The sequence below is a fragment of the Rhamphochromis longiceps genome, linkage group LG10 (genome assembly GCF_057381845.1).
Source record: "Rhamphochromis longiceps isolate RC_006_pf linkage group LG10, R_longiceps_female_GT1.1, whole genome shotgun sequence".
Lineage (NCBI taxonomy): Eukaryota > Metazoa > Chordata > Actinopteri > Cichliformes > Cichlidae > Rhamphochromis > Rhamphochromis longiceps.
Genome location: NC_140566.1, coordinates 7,022,692 through 7,049,849, shown reverse-complemented (window position 1 = coordinate 7,049,849; position 27,158 = coordinate 7,022,692). Strand labels below are relative to the sequence as shown.

The following is a 27,158-nucleotide window of genomic DNA, read 5'->3' as shown; positions in this document are numbered from 1 at the left end:
GGTTAAAGCAACTCCGCGTTGACTGAACTACTTGTTATCAGTAGTGATGGGACGTTCTGTATCGAGGCTTCGGAGCGTGTGTCGAGTAATGGAGGGGGCGTTTCCGCGAAGCGCGTATCGAGGCTTGCTTCATTTATGGGAGGAGCTGAAAATGATGACGTCCGAAGCCTCGCTGCCCGGCTGTACCACGTGACTGGTTCATGAAGCGGTTCGAACTTTGCCGCGAGATATGACAGCGATATAAACCCCTCAGACTTCATTCAAAATGTGGGTGTTTGATGGAGAGTTGCGGTTAGTGAGAGTTTGGAGACAGTTTGGAGGTTTATGAGAGTGAGGAGAGAAAGTCAGGAGAGAATGGAGCCAGCTAAGAAGAGGAGGATGTCCTCCCCTGTGTGGGAACATTTTGATCTTATTTCTCCCAACAAGGTATGTAAATTTCTACAGAAGATGTATTTTCATGATACTGATGGTGCAATACAATTTATGTTGAGCTGTCTTGACTTTTGTACAAGGTGAAGTGTTTAAAGAAAGAAGAAAGAAAGAGTACTTTATTGGTCCCCGTGGGGAAAATCCCTCTCTGCATTTAACCCATTCACTCAGTGAAGCAGTGGGCAGCCACTGGGCGCCCGGGGAGCAGTGTGTAGGGACGGTACCTTGCTCAGGGGTACCTCAGGGTAGCTGTTCAGGGAAACCCTGAGGTACCCCTGAGCAAGGTACCGTCCCTACACACTGCTCCCCGGGCGCCCAGTGGCGCCCAGTTTGCTATGTGCCAGGGAGCTGGGATATAACAACAACACCTCATCCATGCTTAGGCACTACAGAGCTTTGCATGAGAATAAGGGGAACACCGATTGTGGAGCAAGACCAGGTGAGCCATCAAATGCAATGATAATATAGGATGCAGTAATGTTACTAAATGATATAACAATATTATACAACTGTTATAAGTTACGTGTGTGATATTGATATTTGTGCTTTATCTTTATTGTCTTTCCTCAGGAGAACAATCTCAAATAGATGAAGACCTGGTCAGCATGGTGATTGAGGACTCACAGCCATTTAGCATTGTGGAGGACAAAGGATTCAAAAGATTTGTTAAATCATTAAATCCTAGCTACGTTCTCCCCACTAAAGGTTATAAAAGCAGTGAAAATTTAGTTTTTACAGAATAAAATGTGAACAGGCAGGACTGAGGCTCAAAGCCTCAGTGTGTAGCTGTCCATACCTCAACGTTACAAAAGCACAACTACTGTCCACACCCCAACCACACCTCACCTCACAGTAAATGATCATTTCCATTTCAAGCATTTCCAAATAATCATTTTCCATACTGCCAGTATAAATATACACAGTATACTGCCATCACTACAATATAGATGTTTTACACACTCCTTTTGTTGTTGACATTTACAGGCTGTGTGCAAAAGGCCACACTCTTCAAATTCATGCCAGCTATTATTTTTACGTCCAGTAGGTGTCCTACTAGAGCAAATGAAGCTTCATGAAGCTTCGCGTTGGGGTGAACCAATTGGATGAAAAGCTTCAGTGCTTCATGGGGCTTCATCTGCCCATCACTAGTTATCAGCCTTTCTGAAACCGAATATTCCGAGTTGGACAGTTCGGGGTTACTCAACCCTGAGTATCGTTTTTCACTCTGAGTTTTCTAAACCGGCTTCCTGAAATAGGGCCCAGAGGTCTGCCTCATGCCTGCTATAGCCAGGAAATGGAGAACCAGCGATTTGGTCATGTGACTCACGTGTCACATGACAACACCCCAGTCTGCAAATACTAACAAAATGGCAGCGTTCTTACAGTGGAGGAAATTTGTCTTCTTTGATAAGGATACGGTGAAGGACCCAGATGACAATGGGAAAAACTTTCTTCTCCCAAAAGGGATCTCGGCTTCTGACTCCGGTCGGGGTCATATCGTTCTCGGAGATATCCTTAAATGGCAACAGTTAGCTACATTAGCTGATGTGATGCTAGCTTGCTGATAACTGACGCTAAATAACCCAGAATTCGTGACAGTAAAATTTTAATTCAGGTAATGTAGAGCATATCTTCGAGATAAGTAACTATTGTCTTTGCAGGTTATTGAAGCAGTAGGTTGTAGGCGGCGACAGAGCTAGGCTGGCTTCGTTTTCTGCGCCATATCAATCTACATGCAAATGTATACGTTATCGTTGGAGTTGAGGCTCGACTGCTTGTCTGAGACTGCACGAACCCTCGTGGACTTCTTTCCGCCTAAAGCTACATTTTACGTATTTCCCACTTAATCTTTAGCTTTACTGGGAACTTGTAGTTAGTCATCGTGTTTATTCCAGCAAGAAAAAGTAAGGGAAAAGCCGCGTAAAGTTCGTAAAAAATAGTGTACAACAGAAAGGGTTGACATGCACACCAGCACGTTAGATGCTAATCGAGCTTATTATAACCGCCTTGCACGGGTTTCCGATGGAGACCCACAGGGCTTTAGAAAATGATTAATACTGGCCTAGTATCCGCCTATATCCATTGTATCTACATAAATAATATATTTTTTAATATGCACCTTTTAAGACACACCTTGGAATGAAAATGTGTTTTAAGACTATCTTTTAAGATGAATAGATGTTAAATAAATGTTGGGAATGTGGTGCGGGAGACAGCTCCAAAGATTAGGGGCCACTCAACTGAGATGTTCAGAAAATCATGAAACTGCAAGACTGTGGAAAAAGTTCAATTAAGAAGCAGAATCTTAAAATTGATTCACTATTTTACATGATGCCAGTTGAATGACAGGAGTACACATGGTCTCTGAAAGTGTTTCTGGTAATGACATGATCACCAACATTTTGGAAGGTTTAAGGCAATAGAGGTGTCTGTGGTCAGCCAGAGAGGATGGATTTACTGTAACCAGAGCATAAACAAGAGCTGTAAGGGATGGGCTTAGCCAACTACATAAATGTAAATCTCCAGACGGTCTGATATAATTTTAACCTGGGAGGGAGGAAAGATTAGAGAATTTCAGCTAGGGCAGTGCGATATGACCAAAATCTCATATCCCGATATAAGACATCTATCATCCTGATAACGATATAAACCACAAAAATGTAACATTTTCTGTAATTCTGTGAATCTCGGGCAGCTCGACTTGCGTGAAGTGTTTCCAGCTGGGCGTTGTTTACCTGGAGGCGAGTTTTTTAACCTTTGTATGAAACTATACATTTTTAGACATAAGTTGTAACGGCCGCCATTTTTTGTGTAAGTATTTATTACACAGCCTGCTGCTGGGAAAAGCCTATTCTAACGTTTGAGTATAAGGTTTATTTTTTAGCACCTGACGGCTCTTTTTTTTGCTTCTCATCCGTAAATACTCTGCATAGTCTTTCAAGTGATTCAGTTTATTTTGAAAAGTCTCAACAGGATCTTGAGCTTTATTGTGAAAGGTTTATGTGGAAAATAAACAAGCGGACACGCGATGGTTATACCGTCATTGTTGCTAACAATGCATAAAAACAGGCGCTTGTCCGTCCATAGTGTGGTTATATTAAATATAAGAGAAAGAGTGAACTTTAAGAAATTAATATAGCCACTACAGTGACCATCAAAACGATGACAAAATATTGCCGTAAACAGTTTATTTTGCCACGCCTGGAAACAAACCATAGCGTAAAATGAAACGATAGACGTTTTTATATTGTCATCCGATATATATCGTTATATCGAACAGCCCTAATTTCAGTACACATAGAGATTTTTGGTTTCTACTAGAAGAACATCTGTTTTAGTGAGAGAAAAAGTTGAGACAGCGGAACTCAATTGAATGGCCATGAAACTATGTCATTTCTATGTCATTGGCATAGAAATGAAATTGAGTAAAAATCTGACCAAAACATAAATAATAAAATGGTGATCTAAGAAAGACCCACGTGGAAAAAAAACCACTGACAACTGGAGCAGCACAAGTATAGTTAAAATCATAAATGATCTTAAGTTTCTGTGGCTGAAAACGAGACTGCAATTGTTTAAACAGGTTAAACATTGTCTAGTAAGGTGATAGTAAGTTTTTCTTTTGAAAGAAAAGGTAGTTAAGGTGAAAGGGTCTGCACCAGGTTCCTCAAGTGTTGGAATTATCACAATTGTTTTAAGAGCGGAACAGTTAAATTAGACAAGAGTGAATAACGTCAGGAGAGGGGATAAACAGGACTTCCACTTGAGTTGAAGTGGGTTAAGATGACAGGCAGAAGGCCTAGATTTATTAATAAATTCAGGTATTTCCTCATCAGTCACAAGTATGAAACTACAAAGGAAAGGAGTATGACACTTTCACAATATAATATAACTTGTGAAATTACTTGGAACCAGGTCTTGATGAATAATATTAAAATAAAATATACTGTGCATATAGTATGTAAGCATATACATTTATGTAAGTATATTGAAAAGAGAAAAGGATGGGGTATTTTTTTTTAATTAATTTTGCAGCAATTTTATAAACAGCTTTTTTGTATTTTAGAAATTGTTTTGTAAATATATTTATCCTTAACCTTTGTAGTGTTACATATGGAAGGTAAGATCTGGCTTTTGATGCGCTCCTTGCAGCTGATGTCTTTTCAGGCCTACAAGTTGCGAGTTACACATCTCTACCAGCTTAAGCAACACAGCATCCTTGTGTCAGTGGGTCAGGATGAACATGGAATAAACCCTGTAGTAAGTCTGATGTTTCCCAGAGAAGTCTCATTTTCAAAACACACATACAGAAACCACTGCTAAACTTAATAATTCTTATTTCTTAGGTAAAGGTCTGGAACCTGGACAAGAGGGACAGTGGAAATCCTCTCTGCACTAGGATATTTCCTGCAATTCCAGGCAACAAACCAACTGAAGTTTCTTGCCTCAGTGTGCACGAAAACCTGAACTTTATGGCAATTGGTAAGACTCGAAGAAAGGTTCTTTTGGTCTACTGACCCAGTCGTCATTCTGAAAGGTTATAGCAGATTCTGTGTTTCCTGGCAGGCTTCACGGATGGCAGTGTGGTTTTGACCAAAGGTGACATCACCAGAGATCGTCACAGTAAAACTCTGACTCTGCATGAGGGAGCTAGCCCTGTCACTGGCCTCGCCTTCCGCCAAGTAGCAAAAGTTACCCATCTGTTTGTTGCCACCCTGGAGAAAGTCTACGTAAGTCACCATGTGCTATACAGAAATGAGGACCATCCTGTGCAATATCTTTGAAATGTCAATTAATGGAAGTGACCTAACAGTCGCTACATTCCTTCAAAGTTGAACACTTTGGCATTTGCTATTCAGGGATCTAGACTAACTTTTAGCCACGGTTACTTAACAAAAGTTAAGTCGCACCCAAATTTTTCAACTGCACCGCTTAACACTGCAGTTTTACATGTTCACTTTTTTGTGGGGAAAATTGCTGTCCATATAGACAATATTCATTTGTAAATGATTAACTAACAATCTTGTCAGCACAACGTTCTTTATTTGGAGCACAGTTCTACAAGAAAGATAAGTTACTGAAAAAGTGCTTGTGCTTAAAGTGCCAAAAAAGTATTAGTACTAGTATTGTAGACAATGTTAAACTTAATCATCATCTCTGCCTCCTCTGATGAGCTGTTTGCTGATTCGATTCAATTTTGCCTCAGACATACAGAAATATTATAATTCTGATCATCTATCAGTACTGACACTGTGAGACTTCATCAGAGGTGTGAGCATCACAGCAGATGCTTTTGTGTCAAAATAATTGAGGATAAAACAGAAAAACATGAAGCAGAGTTTCCTGGCCTGGCTTTTTATATTATATAACCTTAAAAATATTCTGCAATTTTGCATAATTTTAAAAGTGTAGTTTCTTTAGTATTGAACAGCAGAAATTAGGCTCTCTTGTCCGAGGCTCATTTGAGTTATTAAAAACAAACAAAACAAAAACAAACAAACAAAAAAAAAAAAAATATATATATAGCGGCCAACAGCGCTGTAAACAACGGTATGAATAATGCCGTTTTGCTTCGTGGTGGAAGCAAAATAGCAGAAGTTAGAGCGAATTAATGAAGACATTTTTCAAATGTGAAGCGTAGTTTGGATCTTCTTTTGCTGCTGGTTCAGTGAATTTTGGTTGGAGAGAGACAAAACCTGCAGCTCAGAATCTAGCGCAAAAAAGACATAAACACAAAGGGCGAACCCACCGACGCATCAGAATCAGTGAGCTCTTGGCTTTCAGCCCCAACGGCGTGTCCCTGTATGGGCCGTCGGGTGAGAAAGCCGAGTAAGAGAAAGCTGATGCGCCGGGTCCGTGCTCTGTGTTTACGTCTTTGTGTGGAATCCGTTTACCTGTTCTCATTTGCTGTTTGGTGGTTGTTGAAATAGTTTTGTGATCTTTAACCTCAGATTCTGGCATTTCTGGCAAAATACATTTATATTTAAAAGTTGATTCAGGATTTAATGAATCGATATCGCTTTATTCAAGCTACTCACCTCCCTCTATACACCTGCACTTTCAAACGTACACATGAAGGACTACAGAAATATCTGGACCACGGCCAATCAGAGAGGTCCCACCCTTGACTATCTCTGATTGGTTTAGACCACGATAGGGGCATAATGTGTGTATGTTGTTGACCACACGGAGACTTGAACAGCTGTTGGTCGCACCGGTGTGACCTAGGATGCTTTTTTCAGTCGTACCATTGAAAAAATTTGGTCGCATTTGAAACCACATTGGTCGCACTCTAGAGCCCTGCTTTTATGTAAGATTTAAAAGTGAAGGTTTACATTTACTAATATCAAAAAAGTACAGGACCCACAGTAAAAAACAAACAAAAAAACCACACAGTCTGCTGAGCAAATTCTCCTCGCCATCCAGAGGTCCAGATTAAAGGATTGGGCCTTTGCAATTTGTGTTCTGAAACTGTGGACGAACTACCCCTTCAGATCAGGAACTCTCCCACATCAGCTGCTTTCAAAACCCATTTGAAAACTAATTTTTATTCTCTGCTTTCAAATCAGAATGAGTTCAGACGACTTTTTTTTGTGTTGTTTTTTACTCGTGCTTTCTCATTTTATCTTATACTGTTATTTTGTTCTGTGATTTATGCTGTTAGAATATATTACATGTACAGCAGCGGTCCCTGACCCCCAGGCCAGTCATTTGGTACCGGGCTGTGAGAGTTGAGGCTCGGGTGTGAAATTTATGGTTTTCAGGGATTTTATTGTTTTTTGGGTTTTTTTTTAATAGTTTTTATCGTTAACTCGGTGTCCCTGGGATTTTCCTGTGTGTTATGAATAAATCTTTTTTTTTTTTTTTTTTTGGGGGGGGGTGTACTGGTTTTATTTTGTTGCATTTATCCACGAGACCTTAAAGGCCAGTCCGTGAAAATATTGTCGGACATAAACCGGTCTGTGGCGCAAAAAAGGTTGGTACAGCAATTTGGTCACCAGCTGTTGTTTTTAAATGTCCTGCAGAAATGACTAAAGGTTAATCTTTCACTTTTGTGCCAAAGATTAAATATGTTTTTGTGATACTATGCAATATCTATAGCACTTAGCCATCTTAAGAAGTTGATTCAATTCACCTGGATATATAATGGAGAAAAGAGGAGGTAGAAGAAAAATTTCACCCAAGTGATGTCTTCAGAGTTATTAAAAGAACAATCAAAATCAGCACTACTGCATAGCTTTCAGCCACAATATCAGTTTCATGATCATTAATATATCAGTTGTCATGACCTTAAGTCATGAATACTATTTGCATATAGTTGGGGATCACGGTATTGTAAGATGGTGAAAGATGTACCTAGTCCCCCTCAGTGATTCAGAGATTGTTGTTTGTTGGCCATTAATTAATTTCTCGGATTATTGAGCGTGTATCAAGACACATACCCATCTATTATTGAGTGCTAGATTGTGCAGAGTCTGTATTGTCTTTTCAATGGTTTACTGATGCGGCTTTGTTCCCACTGGGGATTTAATTGGTCAGTGATCTTAATGTTCTGTCATTACAAAGGCTGACAATCATCATGTGGAGCCAAAAAGAACACATGCAGTAAACGTGGTGTTGATGTTGTCTAAATGTTTTTATTGTTCATAAGAGTTGAGATTATTTGAAGTATTGGACATTTAAGTGATATTAAACAAAGGTGTGCTCATTTCGGTTTTATATTGGATTACCTTGTTTATCCTGTAGGTTTTAAAGAGAATGTTCTCATAGTTTGAAGGTGAGCATACAGTCTTTCAGTCTTTTGAAGTACTCTTTGTCATCTTTATTTGTTTAGTGTTACACCCTGTCCATCAAGGAGTATCCAAAAGTGGAGCTGGATACACACGGCTGTGCACTGCGCTGCTCATCCCTGGCAGATCCATCCCAGGATTCTCAGTTCATTGTAGCTGGTGAAGAATGTGTGTACCTGTATCAGCCTGATGAACGAGGGCCCTGTTTTGCTTTTGATGGACACAAGCTATTGGCCCACTGGCACCGTGGATATCTGTTTTTACTCATAAGGGATGTAAAGTCACCCAACAAGTAAGAACAGGACTGAAAGAATGAGGTGACAGTAATATTCACGGAGTATTTCATCTGAAAGAAGAGAATATTGAATTTTAATATTCCGTTATTCAAAGCCATCTTTAAATCACAAATCTTAATTCAATAATCCATATTCATCAGGTGACTTACAAAAATACATGTCCTATGAGACAATGATTCTATTCATTTTTAATTCAGGACATGCTTCAGTAGTGGAGAGAGCTCGCCATCAGACAAACAGCTGCTAACTATCTATGACCTGGACAACAAATTCATTGCCTACAGTGCCTCTTTTGATGATGTCATTGACGTGGTAGCAGAGTGGGGTTCCTTCTACATTCTGACTAGAGATGGAAAAATGTTTGTTCTCCAGGAGAAAGACACACAGACCAAACTGGAGGTCAGTTCAGTCTCTGTAACTGCTGATTGAGGAGTTGTTTAAAAGCAGTGATGAACAGTGAATTGAATCATCTATAAATCTAGTTATTCAGGTAGAATAACTTTTACCTGAATGTTTGTCTTTAAAGATGCTGTTTAAGAAGAATCTGTTTGTGATGGCCATAAACCTGGCTAAGAGTCAGCACCTGGACAGTGATGGAGTATCAGATATCTTCAGACAATATGGTGATCACCTGTACCTTAAGGGGGACCACGACGGTGCCATTCAGCAGTATATTCGGTAATTGCATTTGCCAGGACTGGAACTCGCTGGATGAGAATGAGTTTTGCCATTATTCAAAGGCTCAATTTATTGAAAAGAGTGCAAAGATAGCAAGTGCTGAAATTGAGAAATTTCATTATTGAATGATGATATTATTATTATTTCTTAATTTTCAAGTGTTTTAATCACTGAACATATTTAGTGATATATACATTACAGATCAAATGAGCCATTAATAAAATCCCTCTTAAAAATACATTGTTTTCTCACACAGCACCATTGGGAAGCTGGAGCCATCATATGTCATCAGGAAATTTCTAGATGCACAGAGGATCCACAATCTGACAGCCTATCTGCAAGCCCTGCACAGGCAGTCACTGGCCAATGCAGATCACACTACACTGCTGCTCAACTGTTATACCAAGCTCAAGGACAGTTCCAAGCTGGAAGAGTTCATTAAGGTGACTGACTGGTGAACGTGAGCACTGATGTGTTGGGCTTTTGATGATTAAGACTGCTATTTAATTCGGACTGTCATTAAAACCCAGATTGGCAAGAGTCAATAATGGTTGGTATATCATAAATGTGTTGTCTTCCCACACTGTATTTAAACAGAGCAGTGAAAATGAAGTACACTTTGATGTTGAAATCGCCATCAAGGTTCTCCGGCAGGCTGGCTACCACAGCCACGCTGTCTTCTTGGCTGAGAAACATATGCACCACGAGTGGTACCTAAAGATCCAGCTGGAGGACTTGAAGGTACAAATGTTCAAACCTTTCTTTAGAGATAGATGTTCATCACTTCTCTGGGCTACTAGGAATTGTCCTCTTCTTTTTTTTTTTTCTTAACCTTAAAAAGCCATCCAATGCATTACTAACGTTTCCTTTGGCAAACATTGCAACTTGTAAACATTTTTTTATTAGCAACTAAGAGTCTTTCAGTTCTTGTCTGAAAGATTTTGGTCTGTTTTTCGTTCAAAGTTTTCTGTTTCTATGACGTTCCTAGACTGTCTGGACTTGCATTCACTGTTTTTGTGCTCTTAGAATTGAGATGGTCTTCAGGTAAGGCATATCTTGGATTTGGGTTACGATCACTGTGATATTTGCATTCAGAATTCTTCCATTCCACTACAGGACTTCTTTGCAAAATGGATCTACTGACGCTAAATTTTTGTTATGAGTGGGTCCCACAAATTGGTTTGTTATGTTCATAGCCATAGTATTATATTCTCTAAGCAGTGCTAGACAACTGCTTAGAGCAGCTCATGGCTGATTATTATTGATATAAGGTGGTGATTAGTCAAAATAATTTTTAAAGCTAATTAAGACCTTTTAACATTGTAAAAGTTATTTGTGAACTTGTGCACAGTCCTGTCCTTTTTACCCCTCCACTGTAAAAGGTGAATCAGAATCAGAGAGACTTTATTTATCTGAAAGGGGGAATTAAGATAAGGGCAATTAATGAGGGGTAGTGTCCTCACCCAACCTTGGGCGGGCAGTGTGGACACCCGAAGGAGGCAACGTAGTATTATCAAATTCATTTCATAGGTGCGTCTACTATTAAAAGCTCAAACAAGTTGGAATTTTAGTAACTTTAGTGTCTGTAAGGTCAGATGTCAAGTTTTCTGAAAATCTTGTGAATGCAATTACTCAAGAAGAAAGTCAGCTAGAATTTTGGAATTTATACCACATCAAAAATAAAATAGTATTTAACATATTAACTCTCTTTCTAATGGAGAGTGGATATTTGGCAGAGAGTGGCAGCTTGATAGTTTAGTGGTAAGACTACACGTTTTTGGAGCGGGAGTTGCAAGTTCGATTCCCACCCAGTATTCAGTAAGGCTAGACCCCTCTTGCTAACCTAAAAAAAGCCCTGGAATGGTGCGGCTACGTCTGCAGCCTGTCCACAGTACGAACACAAGAACATTTCACTACACATTGTACTCTATGATACCGTATGTGACAAATAATAAAAAGCTTGTTGTTATTATTTTCCCACAGAATTATCAAGAAGGGCTGCGCTACATTGGGCGTCTGCCTTTTGAACAAGCTGAAAGCAACATGAAGCGTTATGGCAAGACACTGATGCACCATGTCCCTGAAGGTACCACGCTCCTCCTGAAGGGCTTATGCACTAATTACCAACCCAGTGGAGACGCTGCTGAAAAAGACAGCCTGGACAGGAGTGTGGTCAATAAGGTCTCTGAGCAATACTGTTATTCTCCTAGATAATCATTAATTTTGATCATAAATTTGAAGTGTTTATCAGAAATATTCTCCTCCACTACTGTTTGTATTTTAGGCAAACTCTGAGGAATTCATCCCGATTTTTGCCAATAACCCTCGGGAGCTCAAAGCCTTCCTGGAGCACATGATTGAGGTGGACCCCCGTTCTCCCCAGGGTGTGTATGACACACTACTGGAACTACGGTTGCAAGACTGGGCACATGAACAAGATCCTGAGGTCAGTGCATAACATTTAGACAGTTATACAAGCTGCCATGAAGATTTTAAAAATCGAGTGTAATTGTCATTTCAGGAAATTGTTTTTCATTTACTTGTTTATTTATTTTAAACAAGGAAAGAATCCTTATAATAAACTTTTTTTTTATATGGATAAAAGCATTTCAATAAATATTTAGACAAAACAAACCTATATGGAATATTATAAAAACTTGTGGATTGGCGAAATGATTGAAAATGTGATCCATTCTTAAAAATGTACCAAAAGAAACGGAAACCGATTCTCATGAATGGAAATATAGAGGGTTTGTAGCAAGACGCAAAGGACTGGTTATGCTCACAGTTCTTGTATAGTGCTTTTCTACTCTGCCTGAGGACTCAAAGTGCTTTATACAATCTTATTCACACCAGCACATTTTTCTATTCTGAAGTGCTTTCTATCTAACAATTGATGCATTGGTGAAGGGAGTATCTGCCATCAAACAAGAAGACAGCCGCATGTAACTACGACGGTGTTTGCTAGTTCACCTTACATGCATTAATGTAATAACGTGATTAGCCTACTCAACGTAAATCACACACAAACAACATTAAGCTACTCACGCAGAGAAGAACGGCTGCTGCTGCCATCATCATCCGTCATCATTTCTGCTACACTGGCAGGGCTAGGGGCCAGGACTCTACTCTTCGGGTTTTTGGGGGATTTTGCTAACTCCGGGTCTGATAACGGGCAACCCACCCACAGTAGATGTGCTCGGTGTGAGGTCTCGCAGCAAGCTATCAAATCCGGCGCATTTCTCGGCTTTTAACAAAATGCTATGCATCGCCAGGTGTTTCATCAGATTCGAGGAGTTACCTCTGCACAGTATCAGCTTAAAGCACTTGTTGCAGGCTGCTGAGTTTGCATCTTTTGCTGTGAAGTACAGCCAGACTTTTGACCGCTTCGCCTTGGGCATTTTTAATCTGTAGCTTTGCTCTAAAAGAACGTACGTATCTGGGCCCGCCTACTATCCTCGGAAAGGTAAAATGATTGGCTAGAATCCAAAGTGTATGACATGTCAGGGGAAAAAAAAAGCACTGAAATAAAGCACCAAAATGTGCGCTGCTTTTCGGTCTGGTTACTACCGTTTATGTCAGAACCGGTGCTATAATGGCACCGGATACCGGTACCCATCCCTATCAATGACAAAACAATTAGTTGTCTGGCCATCAACCCACCAACCTCCCTCTCACCAGCCACCTCTTCCATCTTATCCAGGGAAACATGAAGTGTTCCCATACCAGTCAAGCGTTGTAATCTCTACAGGCTGTCCTGGGTGTCCTCCGGGGGTCTCCTCCTGGTAGGATATAGTAGTTATACAGTGGTCCCTTGCTATTCACCTTTTGCAGCCTCGCTTTTTCGCTGATTTTTTTTTTTTTTTGTGTGTGCAATTTTGCATGCTTTTTTAATTTTATTTTAAACAGCACATTGTGTTCTGTGTCCTGATTGGCTGTAGACCAGGGGTCACCAACTTTTTTGAAAGTGAGAGCTACTTCTTGGGTACTGATTAATGTGAAGGGCTACCAGTTTGACACACACTTCTGAAATAACAAATTTCCTCAATTTATCTTTAATTATATGTTATCATTAATAATTAATTATATTCATCTATGTAAAGACACTGATTATGTTAATTATTTTTCACCATAATTATAAAGAATGCAAGTAGGAAACAAGGTAGGAAACGGATAAATATCAATATGCAACACTTTATTTCTATAAATCTCTGCAAGTATTTACATTTTGAAGTGATCACTTCTACAACATTTTTACTTACCACTAACACATTTTAACAAATTATGCACTGTTACATAGGGCTGCTCAATTAATCGAATTTTAATCACGATTACGATCTGGGCTTTCAACGATCATTAAAAATGACTGAGCCGATTATTAGCCCCTCCCTCATTTATCCGCGACACCTTAAAGGCCGGTCCGTGAAAATATTGTCGGGCATAAACCGGTCCGTGGCGCAAAAAAGGTTGGAGACCGCTGATTAAGAGGACCCGAGGGAAGCTCGGAAAGCTAAGCAGAAGTTATTTGGAGAGTGACTGCCGTTGGTTGAAAAGAGAGTTAAAAAAAAAAAAAACTTCAGTGGTGTTGCACACTATTTTATATTATTTTTTTAAAGTCATTGTTAACCCTTTAAAGCCGGTCAGAGCAGTAAGCTCCGTTTTGCGTAACTATTGTTAAATCCCTGTAGAACCTGAACCGTGTAAGCTAGCGCAATAATTTGTTTTGCATATGAAACCGGAGGAGTTGTACTCACATCTTATGCCATCAGCTTGTCCTCGGTCACGGTTTCGTTCCACATATAGCTTTGCAAAAATTGCATAAAAAGCGCTTGCAGGAACAAAAACATAATATTCCAGAAACACGCTTTGCCGTTCCTATCAGCTGTTCGTAACACTTCCCACAGTGAAATGATGCACATGCTGTTTTCTTTGCAAATTTGCATCATAGGATTGTTTTTTGTTTTTCCTGCAGTATATAAAAATTGCTGTATCTCCAAAATAAAACTATGAAGACACTCAAAATAAATTTCCTGTGGTGGGAAACTATTTTTTGCAACTTTATTGTATTTAAAGTTTTGAGGGATAAACCTCTTAAATTTCTCCAAGTAGAAATATATGTAAACAAAACAAAAGCGATTTTCAATTTTTTTTGTAGTTTATTGCACTTTTTTGCAATTTATGTAATTACTATGGACTTAATGCATACATATTATTAAAATATGGGCTATAACAGTTGTATTGATGTATAGCAACTTGAAATGCTCCCACAAATGGCACTACAGCATGTAAAAAAATAATATAAGCTCTGGTGGACTTGGTTCTATAGTAGGTCTTAAAGGGTTAAATAATTATCGTCAAATAATCGTGATCTCAATTTCAGTGAAAATAATCGTGATTATCATTTTTGCCATAATCGAGCAGCCCTACTGTTACATACATTATTTCTGTATGTATGTAACATACAAAAATCAACTTTCACATTTTACAGAACTTTTCACCAAATTTGCAGCATTTTAAAACAAATTATCATATGTTACACTTAGAATCAGAATCAGAATCAGAATGGGTTTATTGCCAGATGTTGAGGTTTACAACATTAGGAAATTGCTGCGGTGCTTCAGTGCAGACAATAAGAATTAAAGTGCTATGTAGAAAGAAAGATATGTGCATGAGATATACATGAGATATATACATGAGAATAAGAATTATGAGTGCTACGTAGAAAGATACATTTGTTTTTCAATAATTAAATTCAACTTTGACATGACACTGTAATGTTGCCACTGAGAACATCTAGTATGGCTTTCTTTGTCTGTTAGTGGGAAACCTGGCATTGCATGCTGTTCACCAGTGTGTTGTAATCTGGGGTATAACTTGACACTGCAACTCTGAGTGAGTCTTGCAGATGTGCATCAGATAGGCGTGTTCTGTGTTTGTTCTTTCATTTCATTTATTTATTTCACACTTGGTACAACAGTTTCCACAGTTAGTTCTTTCAGACAAACCAACCACACTTTCTATCGGTAAAGCACTGCAACCATGTGTGAAAAGGAGCAGGAAGAAGAAAATATTCTTATTAAACCATGCCCCCTATCTACAATCCAATTTATATTGCAAGTGGGCACCAAAAATCAAGGAACAAAGTAACATTTATCTCCGGTCCTAACGCAAACCAAACAACAAATTTACAATCAGAATATACCACTCCACATAGTAACAAGGAGAAAAGATGAGTAAATAGAATAAAATGAGGCAAAAAATAAAGTTCTGACATGAACTTGATGAAGTTCATGTCAGAAAAGGCTGATTCACAAAGATAGGTTGAACCAAACAGGCTGGCAACTTTTGTAGCTGCTGTGCATACACCACTGTACTTTTCTGTGTCAACAAGGCACCAAAAGTTTGGTGTACCCTCATAGGCTTTGAGGTGGAGGTCATTTTGCAATGTTACAATTTCGATTTCCACCTGTCCAGCATCCAAGCTGAACACTGAACTTAGTTTCTCAGCAATGCATGTTGTGTCCACATTCATGAAAGGATTGGAAATGAATGACACGCATGGCTCAAGCTGATCAAGGTCACAAAACCTATTCTCAAACTCTTGACCAAGTCGGTTTATGACTTGTGTACTTTTCTGCAACTTTGTCAAAAGTCTCAGATGCAGAAGCATTGTCTTTCAGCACCATCTGCACAAAGGGAAAGTGCAGCATCTTTTTTCTCTGTAAATTCACAGAGAAGATGCTCATCTGGGCTTTAAATCCATTTAAAGCACTTATCATGTCAGCAACAGTCTTACCTTTACCTTGCAGCTCACAGTTCAAATGGTTCAGTTTCCCAGTAATGTCCGTTAAAAACGCAAGGTCAAGTGTCCACTCAGTGTCCTCCAGCAGAGATGTCTTCCCCTTTGGATTGCATGAACTCTTTGATTTCACCCAAAAGTGACAAAAAATGAAGCAAAATCCATCCTCTGCTGAGCCATCGGATTTCCGTTTGTAGTAGCAAGTCACCATATTCAGCTGACAGCTCCTCCAATAGCACCTTGAATGTTCTGTGCTGTTTAGCTCTGGAGCGGATGCTGTTTATGATCTTCACAACGGGAGTCATGACGTGCTCGAAGCCGATCACCTTTGTGCATAACGCCTGCTGGTGAATGATGCAGTGGTAATGCATGAAGTTTGGGAACTCTGTGTCACCTTTACAGTGAGTGATGAATCCTGCATGTCGGCCGATCATAGCAGGAGCTCCGTCGGTAGTCATTGATACCAGCTTTTCCAGCGGTACCTTTTTCTTCGCAAAAAACTCCGTCACCGCGTTATAGATGGCAACTCCCCTCGTAGTTGTCTTTAACGGCAGTAATGTCAGAAGTTCTTCTTTTGTGGAGAAACCATCAAATACCACCCGATAAAGACCATCAGCCGTGCTCTACTGCTGCTGTCCACAGACTCGTCCCACTAGATGCTAAACCACCTGCACTTTGCCAGATCCTGATCCAACTGATCGGCCAAGTTCCCGGACATAGCCGACACTCTTCTAACAATTGTTAGAAGAGCGTTGGGCGACTCCTGTGGGTGTGCCTTTGGTTTCATTCTATAATACTGGACTTATTTTTCTACAAATGGTTGAACTTTGGGAGTGTTTAAACAAGATAGAAAAGCGAAAATTTTCTTCCCTGTTTGAGAAAAGTGTACAAAGTGTGTAGTGAGGGGTTTTACAGAATTAATAAATCTATAATTGTAAAAAATACACTTGGCTACTCTGCGGATTTCACTTATCGCAGGTTTTTTTAGAACGTAAATCCCGCAATAAATGAGGGACCACTGTACTCTCATTTCCACTGCTTGTATGCACAATCTCATTCTAATGGTGTTAACAAAAAGATCAGGCCTAGACTAACAGATTCATGGTGCTTCTCAAAAACGATGCTCCATCTTCATCTGGTCGTACATGGCAGCATAACAGTTAGGATACATCATTTTACCAGAATTGTGCATCAATAAAAATTATTAACAATTAGATTAAATTATTAGTAAATCTCGTAACAACAACGACAATCAGTCATCTAGTCAACTAGTTACACACTTCTCTAGTTTATACATCACTATTAAATTTAATAACTCTTAAATTTAATAACTCTTGAATTGAATTCAAATGAAGTGTTCAAGGCTATGTTCTCTGCATAGATTCAGTCAAATGCTGCGAAACGGATGGGTTAGCACTTCATGATGCAAAAGGATAATGACCTAAAGCGTTATACAAAAGCTACCCAAGTGTTTGGTCACCTGATCTCAATCCAACAAAGCATTTTTTTTTTAGTTACTGAGGAAAAAACTAAAGGCAGCAACTGAACGGTTAACTGCAAAACACTTGAATCAATTTTATACATATTACATTAAAAATAATGTTATTTTGTTCAGAAAATGAGTAAGTGACTAAAACACTTAACTCATAAACATTTCACGCAAAACTTTTGTTAAACCACTTGAATTAAAGCAGATAATCTGCAGATCTGAATGTTTGATTTAAAGTTCATTATAGTAGTGTTTAACAAAAACAAACATATTACATTTCAGTGCTTCGAGGCAACTGCTGTGTGCATTTGACGTTATTCTAATAAAGCTCAATATTTATTGAATATGTAATATTCTGCTTCTCATTCTGTTTTTCTTTTTGGCAGAGAAAGAAGGTCCTGCAGGGGGAAGCTGTGTTGCTACTGAGGAGTGACAACACTGTGTTTGACAAGGCCCTTGTCCTGTGCCAGATGCACAACTTCAAAGAAGGCATCCTCTACCTGTATGAGAAAGGCAAACTGTAAGTGAGCAAACAGTCTGAATACTTATCAAGCACCACCTCACAACATCTCATTATTCACTGTTTTAGTGTGATAGGTAAAACCGAATGAAAGCTGTAAGATGTGTCAGTATCAGCAGAAGCCAGTTTAGTTCAGTAAATAAAGTCATTGTGTCACTGTTTGTGGTTGAATATTAATGATGCGAATGCACTCATTATGAGTTAATTTATGTTTTAAACATAACCCTAACATATTATTGAATCTAACACAGTAGTAATATGTAATAATTATCATTTCTAAATCTGGGTCTGGATTCAGATATAGTGTAGGTATAGTGCATGATGCAATCTTTTCACCAGAGCCACCTAACTGAGGGGAATTTTAGTCATGAATCACTTAAAAAGACACTCAGCTTTCATCAATATATCTCGTCTAATGAGGTGTAACAAAACATTGGATCATTGTTACACATCACTGAAGGATGTTTTATCAATAAAGGATGCTTTATTATACATCCTCAGCTTATGTGTACGTCAGCAAAAGATGCTTATAGGTCACTCCTGTTACCTACCTATGCTAATACCAAGCCCTGGAATGGCGTGGCTACGTCTGCAGCCTGTCCACAGCTCGGACACAAACACTTCACTACATGTTGTACTGTGTATGATTGTGTATGTGACAAATAATGGTTTGTTTGTTGGTGATCCTGCCTGTGTAAAATTACTGCTTTTTTTATAAAGCTGATGTAATTTACTTGTTCCAGTCTCTTGTGAAAACATGATAATTCCTTTCAAGCTTTTAAGTCCAACCCCATACTTGGATCTTCTCTTTGGGGTGATGGTTTGGATAATTATCTGTAAGAAACTGAAACTCATTCCATCAAATTGATAAATGGTCTGACTTGTGAGTTACAGCTGTACCAGCATGGCTGCATACCAGACAGTTAGAGCAATTAGCTGATTTAACTTGACTTTTTCCTTTGTGTAATGTCCTTCTAGATAAAGTTTTAAAAGTTTTAAAAAGTGCCCCAGCATGCATCAAATCATAGCTAGGATGTCCTACACAATGTGGTAAGGATTGTTTGTTGTACTGACTTGCACTGTGTTTCCAGATGACATTGTGATCTGTCATGAGAGGAATGAGTCATCTCTCATTCCTTTTTATTTTTCTAGAAAAAATTGAAGTCCCTCATTTAATGCGGGACTTATGTTCCCTAAAATAACCTGCGATCGGTGAAATCCGCAAAGTAGTCAACTTTATTTTTTACAATTATTACAGGTCTTTTAAGGCTGTAAAACCCTCACTACACACTTTATACACTTTTCTCCGACAAGCATGAACATTTTCACGCTTTTCTCTCTTGTTTAAACACTCTCAAAGTTCAAACCTTCGTAGAAAAAGAAGTCCAGTATTATAGAATGAAAACAAAGGCACCTGCAGGTGCCTTTCACGGTGCAAAACGTTTCGTCGACATTGTTGTGTTTGTTGGGGAGAAAACTTACAAACATACAGTACAGCACTTCATAGTCACACTGCCAGCGATCAAAGATTTCTGTAAGTTTGACAAGCCGAACACATTCTGTACTGTGCAGGAGATACAGCATGGAGGAGATCGATTGACAATGGTCTACAGCCGAGCAAGATGCAGAACACGATGCACTGAAAAGAAAAAAAAAAAAATTGCACACACAAAAAAATCAGCGAAAGTTGAACAGCGTTATAGCATGGGACCACTGTATTTGCAGTGATTAACCTTAAGTCAATATTTGGCAAGAGTACTTTTGTTCTTTACAACACAGCCTGAGCTGTCTTAGGCAGACTTGTCACTTCTTTAAGTAGCCTTCAGGAATAGTTCTCGAGGCCTCTTGAAAAATTGTCTGTACATACCGATGATGATTTGAACCAAAAAAAGAAAACCACAAAGGAATTCATCATAAAAAATGTCCTAGAAATATATAAGACTCGCTGGCACTGGTTTTGAGTCCAGCTCTTGTGCAGTTTGGCATACTTCAGCCTTTCCATTTCCCTTCCTTAAAAATGACTTCCTGGTGATGGTGAGGAGGATGGCTCTAAACAGAAGCCCTGTTGATTTCGCAATCAATTGTTTTTGCCCAAATTATGGTTATTGATGATTCTGTTTTGACACATATGAAGCTACAGACACCAACAACCACTGTGAAACAATATAGCATCCATAACTGCACCAAAGAGTAAAACAGTAAAATATGGATTATTAAATATTAGGTCTCTCTCTTCTCTGTTAGTACATGACTTAATAATTGATCAACAAATCGATTTATTCTACCTTACAGAAACCTGGTTACAGCAGGAGTTAGCTTAAATGAATCAACACCCCCAAGCCATTCTAACTATCAGGGGACTGGGAACAATCCTCCCCTCCAGCTTATTAATAAACCAAAGACCCAGACAGTTTTAATTAATTTGAAAGCCTGATGCTTAATCTTGTCAACCCCCCCCAAAAAACAGTTTTATTTGCTATCTGTCATCTACTTAGCCTTTACTCAGTTTCTATCTAATTTCTCAGACTTATCTGATTTAGTGCTCGGCTCAGATCAAATAATTATTGTGGGTGATTTTAACATCCATGCAGATACTAAAAATCACAGCCTTAATGTAGCTTTTAATCTTTTATTAAACTGAATTGGGTTCTCTCATAATGTTAAAAATAAAAACAAAAAACAAACACACAGCACTTTAATCAGACTCTAGATCTGAATATTTAACAGTATTCCCCAAAAACCCTTGTTTGTCTGATCATTTCCTAATAACATTAAAATTTACAATAATGGATTACTCAGCAGCGGAGAGTACTTTTCATTACAATACATGTCTTTCTGAAAGTGCTGTGTTGCTTATATAAACTCACACTTTAAAGCAGAAATGGTGTCTCACTCATTTGTAAGCTGTTCGTGTAGCCTAGAAAAATAGTTTGTTGCTCTATTTAAAACGGGAAAAAAAGCCCTGCGTAAAGCTAGAACATCTTACTATTTATCACTAACTGGAGACATTTGTATGCAGGTACCAGCAGATTATGCACTACCACATGCAGAATGAGGAGTATGGAAAAGTAGTGGAGGCCTGCAAAAGTTATGGGGACCAAGAGTGTTGCCTTTGGGAGCAGGCGCTGGGATACTTTGCCAGAAAGGAAGAAGACTGCAAAACTTATATCAGTGAGGTCCTACATCACATTGATCAAAACAACCTGATGCCTCCATTACTTGGTAAGTACATTTTTATCTTCATGCATTGGTTGTTTAGAGTGTGATCCACACGTTACAGTATAGGTTCAGGTAAAGATCATGTCAGTTGAATGTAATTTTAAAGGTGTCATATTTTTTTTTCTTTTGTTGCTGTAGTGGTGCAAACATTAGCCCACAACTCGACAGCCACTCTCTCCGTCATCAAAGACTACCTCATCAACAAATTGCTTAGAGAGAACCAACAGATTGAGGATGATGAACGGAAAATCCGACAGTATCGCGATGAAACGGCTCACCTTCGCTCAGAAATCCAGGAGCTCAAAACAAGGTTGGTCACATAAAGGATGGGATTTTCTGTAAACGTAACTCTTTCATAGCTAATACATCAAGTCCATGCCTATGAGTATTTGGAAAGTAACAATTATTTTTAACCCTGCTAAGAGGGTTTATGTGATTTGCTTGCTGTGTATTTGTCCGACTCTATTTCAGCTTAGGGGGAGCTACACAGTGGGGCTGCCACAAACGATTATTTTGATAGTCGACTAGTCGCCGATTATTTTTGCGATTAGTCGACTAATCAGATCATGCATCCATTGGACGTAAAACGTACAGCTTATTGCACCAGCATGCGTCTGCTCTTATATAGCTTACAGCTTTAAGTGTTTAAGGTATGTGCTAACTAAAAATAAAGACAAGATGATAGTTTATTAAATTTTAATGAAATTTGCAGATTGTTTCGGTGAAGTTTAATAAACTCCTTGCTATCTAAAATATAACAGGACACCGGAGTATATTCTCCAGCATCTCACACTTCTGATAATCAGTTGTTTGCTTGACGTTTATTCAGCTGTGTAAAAACTATAACTTTCATCTCAGCCAAACCGATTTTGCTCAGGAACAAATAAAATACTAAAAAAAAGCCAAACAATAACATTTTTAAGTTATCAAAGTGACTTATATATGTTTAACCTGAGTAGCGAAAGACGGCGGTGGGTTTGAAAACGATTTGCCGGGAGTCCGCTGTTCTCACGGGCTCTAGTGAGCCTTGCCCCCGGCTAGCTATTGAGCTAGTGGGTAACAGACGTCTCCGAAAACGTCGGAGCGCTTTTGAAAATATGTGGTGTCTTGATAAACTGAGCAGATATTTGAGGTTTACACAGTTACATTCTCGCCTGAAAATATGTTAAATGTTTATTTTGTGACCCAGAAAAAATAATAAGAGTAATATTAAAACAAACTAGCTGCCGCCATTGTTTGAAACTGAGCTGGGCTGCGCTATGAATTCTGGGACACAGCTTCTTCTTCGGGGTACAACGGCAGCTGGCATCCTTGTACATGCAGTGCTGCAATCTTCTGTTTCAGTCCGTTATTACACTCTTAAATCCTACCTAATCCGACGTGTTGACTATTAAATCAGTCGTCGACGATTTTGATAGTCGACGTAATCGTGACTAGTCGACTAATCGTGGCAGCCCTACTACACAGTCTCAGACTGCTCTTTGTTCATGATGTGTTCAGCTGATACTGGGAAGAAAAGTGTCCGTAAATATCAAAAACTTCATCAGATAGGAATTTTGCAGATCTCACATTCAGGTCATTTTCTGGGACATTTCCAAACAACTTGCAGTAGATACATTTCTCAGATATTTGTTCCATTCTGACTGCTTCCACTGTGAACTTTACTAAATTGTGTAAAAATCCAACTGTAGCTCTGACAAACTGACCTGATGTTCGTGTAATGGTGAGGAGAGTCGTGTCTGCTGCTATAAGGTCCTAAGCATCTGAGGGAGAATACTGAGAGAGAACAACCTGAACTGCAGTGTCATGGTTGCCAAGCCAATCTGTGTCTATGTGCATAAAGATTAATTTCGCATCACTCTAGCGACAATCCGCAGAGTGAATGGTAAATGGACTGGTTCTTATATAGCGCTTTTCTACTGAGCACTCAAAGCGCTTTACACAACTTGTGCATTCACAAGCACATTTTCTAAGTGCTTTCTAACTAACATTCACTGCACGTACCAGTGACACTGCACGTACCAGGTACAAGATATTGTCGACAAGACATGGAAAGAAGTGTGGGCTTACCTGGACAGCGACCCTCGTTGTAAAGTCACGAACCAGGCTTCCATTTTTAAGATTTAGGCCAGCTCACTTGGTCCAGTCAATCTTGAGTTGTGGTTCCTCACCCCGCGAACAGCTCAGTGTTTAATTGATGAGACATAAAATAATAATAATTTCCAAATAAACAAGAGGAGGGAAGCAGAACCCCAGAGATGCTTGAGTGGCCTCTTCTTTCAAAACTCTGCGTCTCACAGCCTTGCCCTGATTGAGGACAGTTTAATACACCTGGAGGCTCTCAAACCCATTTCCTTCACATCCTAGTGGCTAAATCCTTGAATAGGCATATAATTTCATTCCGGCTGTAAGTTTATTGACCATATTTTGACCTGGCACAAAAAGGTATGGCAGCTGAGAGCAGCTGCAATAACATGCCAAATCCCACCGTTACACCTGCTTTATTTTCAGTACTTGTATGCTTTCAAGTGAGTGAAATCTGAAATCCTTGTAAATTGCCAAATTCTTTGGACTTCCTGCTGACTTGCTGCTTGTTTGTGGTTCTTTCTGCTGTTTTGACTTCATTTCAAAAACAAGAGGAATATTTGGATCATTCCATTTATTTACCTTGAAATGTGCTTGAGTTGCTTTCACTGTGTTCACCACAGCTGATGGTGGTGTATGATGAAGTGTTACTGGCTTTCCATCTCTTATGTGTCTGCTAGTTCATTTTAGTTTCATATATAAATTTGTTGTTTATAAGTGTAAACAGAGGTTTTCATATTGAGGTAAATTGTTTGAATATTGTTGAAGAAGTCTTTTATTGTTGACTTTGACAGTAAAACTTGTTTTCTGAACTTGGTCACATCCTATTTTCTAGGTGTTTTGGTGATGCAAAACTCTCCCCTTAAGGATTTATTGATTTTTTGTGTCACACTCTAGCTTGTGTAAAAAGTGTTTACCCCCTTTTTGATTTTACTTTGTTTTTGCGTATTTGTCACACTTACATGTTTCTGAGTGAGTACAAAGATAACCTGAGTAAATACAAAATACAGTTTTGAAATGATGATTTAATTAATTAAATCACTACCAAATGTGAAATCATTAATTGTCTGTAACCACATTTTTGGAAAGATGAGTTCAGTTTCACTAGACACACCCTGGTCTGATTAGTGAAACACCTATTAAATTAAAAGAAAATCACTTAAATGACAAAGTAAAAGTTCACAGAAGAAATAAGTTTTGACATCAGTCTGGAAGGGGTTACAAAGCCATTTGTAAGGCTTTTGGGATTGGAAAACAGACATGGCAAAAATGGCAGAAACCCCCTCCTTGGAACAAAGACTCATCTTACACAATGATCTCAAAGATTTTGCAGAAAATACTCTGTTGACCGACAAGAGAAAAGTTGAACTATTTGGAAAGTTTCTGCCCTATTACATCTGGTATGAAACTAACACAGCATTTCACAAAAAGAACATCATACCTACAAACAAACATGGTGGTGGTATGCAGCTGCTTTGTTGCTTCAGGATGACTTGTTGTAGTTAATAGAACCTTGAATTTTGCTCTCTATTCTAAAATTCTGAAGGAGTATTTGGCCATCAGTTTGTGGCCTGAAGCTCAGGTGGAGTTAGGTTATGCAACAAAGATAACACAACAACAAGTCCACCTCATAATTCCTGAGGAATAAAAGGTGGTTTTGTAGTAGCCTAGTCAAAGTTTGGACAGATTATGTGTGAAAGCCCTCCAATGTGGCTGAACAAAAATGGTTCTCGAAAGAAGAGTGGGGCAAAATTCCTCCATAGCAATTTGCCTGTTATTACTGTTGCTTGTTCCAGCTCCAACTGTCAAGGGTAGCACAGCCACTTATTATTTTTAGGGGGCAGTTACTTTTCTATATGGCCAGATAGGTTTGGATAGCTTTTTTACCCTGATAAATGAAATAATAATTTAAAATTACATGTTGTATTTGTTTGGGTTGTCTTTAATAAAATTAGTTTGAAACATGTAAATCTGACAAATATTCAAAAGATAAGAAATCAGTACCCAGGCACCTACTTTTTCACAGCACAGTATATCAACACCTCTGTGGACAACTTAAAAATTCCTTTAAATAGTTACTATGCGCAGATTGAGTACTTGTAATGAACTTCTGATGTCACGATACAAGCACAATTTTGTATCTGAGAACTAATTTTCCCATTGAGATTATGAAAGTAACTGAAACTGTTAATGCGGTATTTTTGGTAAACCCCTTAAATTAAACTCAAAAGTCTGGACTCCAGTCACATCTCGATCATGTTTCTTTCTATTGTAAGATGTATGAATCTTATTGTAGCAAAATAACAAAGAATATTGTCACCATCTATTTACTTATGCACCCAACTTATCTCTTACTGCTCATGTCAGTAGAGTGCTGTAGAGTTATAGAAACTGCCAAGTATGACCATAAATCTTAAACTTAATATTTCCACACAGTGCCAAGATATTCCAGAAGACAAAGTGTAACATGTGCAACAGCCCACTGGACCTGCCATCTGTTCACTTCCTGTGCTGCCACTCCTTCCACCAACACTGCTTTGAAAGCTATGCTGAGAGCGAGGCGGAGTGCCCAACTTGCACTCCAGAAAACCGAAAAGTCATGGACATGCTGCGTGCCCAGGACCAAAAACGCGATTTGCACGATCACTTCAACAGACAGGTAACAATAAGTCGTACACCAAAAGACAAAGAACGTGTTCATGTTGAATATGTGCGTGGTCTGCTTTAATATTGTCTAATAACCTGCTTTTGTTATTTAAAAAGCTTATTTGAAAACTACAGGAATATTGGAAAATACAAGTTTTCTTTTGTCTTTGCTCTGGTTTACAGTTACGCAGCTCTAACGATGGATTCTCTGTGGTAGCTGACTATTTTGGCCGAGGAGTCTTCAACAAATTGACCCTAGTTACTGACCCACCTGGCAGCAAATCTGTAGGGAATCTGGAAGTCAACCTGCAGAGGGACCTTCTCATCCACACCAAGAGAAACAGCTAGAAATCTTGTATTTACAATCTCAATTTTACCTGAGAGGCTACATCTTATTCAGGTTCAGGACAAGATGCTGCATGTGTTGCCCCCTTTATTTATCAGAAATTAAAGCCACCTGCTTTTAGTAATTTTGATGGTCCTTTTTACATAATTGTTTCAGTTTGGGCCAATGACTGGAAACTGCCTACATTTGTGTTTTAAAATGGTCATACTGTGATTTGAATAGTCACGTGTTGGAGGCTTTAGCTAATGCGTGTATGTGTATGTACTGTCTTGCACATAGCAATCAAAAACAAGTCAGCCATTGATCTTTATTGAAATTACGCCTGGCACTATAACCTGAGCATTACATTTGAAAATAAAGTCGTCATTAAGTGTTTCAGTGCTTCCTGACATATTTTGTGTTGTGTGCTCTGTAACCTTTAAACTGTCAACATTGCTCTTTGACATTACTGTTTATGGCATTCTGAGTATGTAGATGTATGTTGTTCGCTTTGAAGTGTTCATCATTTGGACTTGGCACGCAGCTTTTGTACACAAGCACCTTATAAACCACTAATTCTATTTCCTACATCAGGTAGTAATTTGCAACTGACTTCCATGCATGCATGCGGATTTCTATAGGGTATATATTAAAATCACACATGAAGACATTAAAACAGCCATTGTGAGAGCAAACAACATAAAGTTTATTAAAAAATTGACAAAAATGTCCTCACTTTTGTCAGTAAAACAGTTTATTCCATGGAGGCACGTGGCGTGCTCACGCTTTACCTGGAAATTGCGTCATTCCGGATACGCCCACTATGTTGACGTGTAGCAATGGGATCGAGATTTGGGTTCAGGATTTCGCGTGGACCAATCA

At 38.8% G+C, this 27,158-nt stretch overlaps 1 protein-coding gene across 1 annotated transcript; it reads left to right on the top strand.

The window, feature by feature from the left end:
* The first annotated feature begins 1,587 nt into the window (after nt 1-1,587).
* vps11 (VPS11 core subunit of CORVET and HOPS complexes) lies at nt 1,588-26,672 on the top strand. Its single transcript, XM_085419995.1, has 16 exons — nt 1,588-1,942; nt 4,545-4,689; nt 4,776-4,911; nt 4,996-5,159; nt 8,264-8,511; nt 8,713-8,914; nt 9,042-9,193; nt 9,450-9,636; nt 9,791-9,934; nt 11,177-11,374; nt 11,478-11,639; nt 17,868-18,001; nt 21,021-21,223; nt 21,359-21,530; nt 25,742-25,964; nt 26,135-26,672. The coding sequence occupies exons 1-16, from the start codon at nt 1,764-1,766 to the stop codon at nt 26,297-26,299; spliced, it is 2,814 nt and encodes a 937-aa protein (XP_085276121.1). The 5' UTR covers nt 1,588-1,763; the 3' UTR covers nt 26,300-26,672.
* Nucleotides 26,673-27,158: the final 486 nt, after the last annotated feature.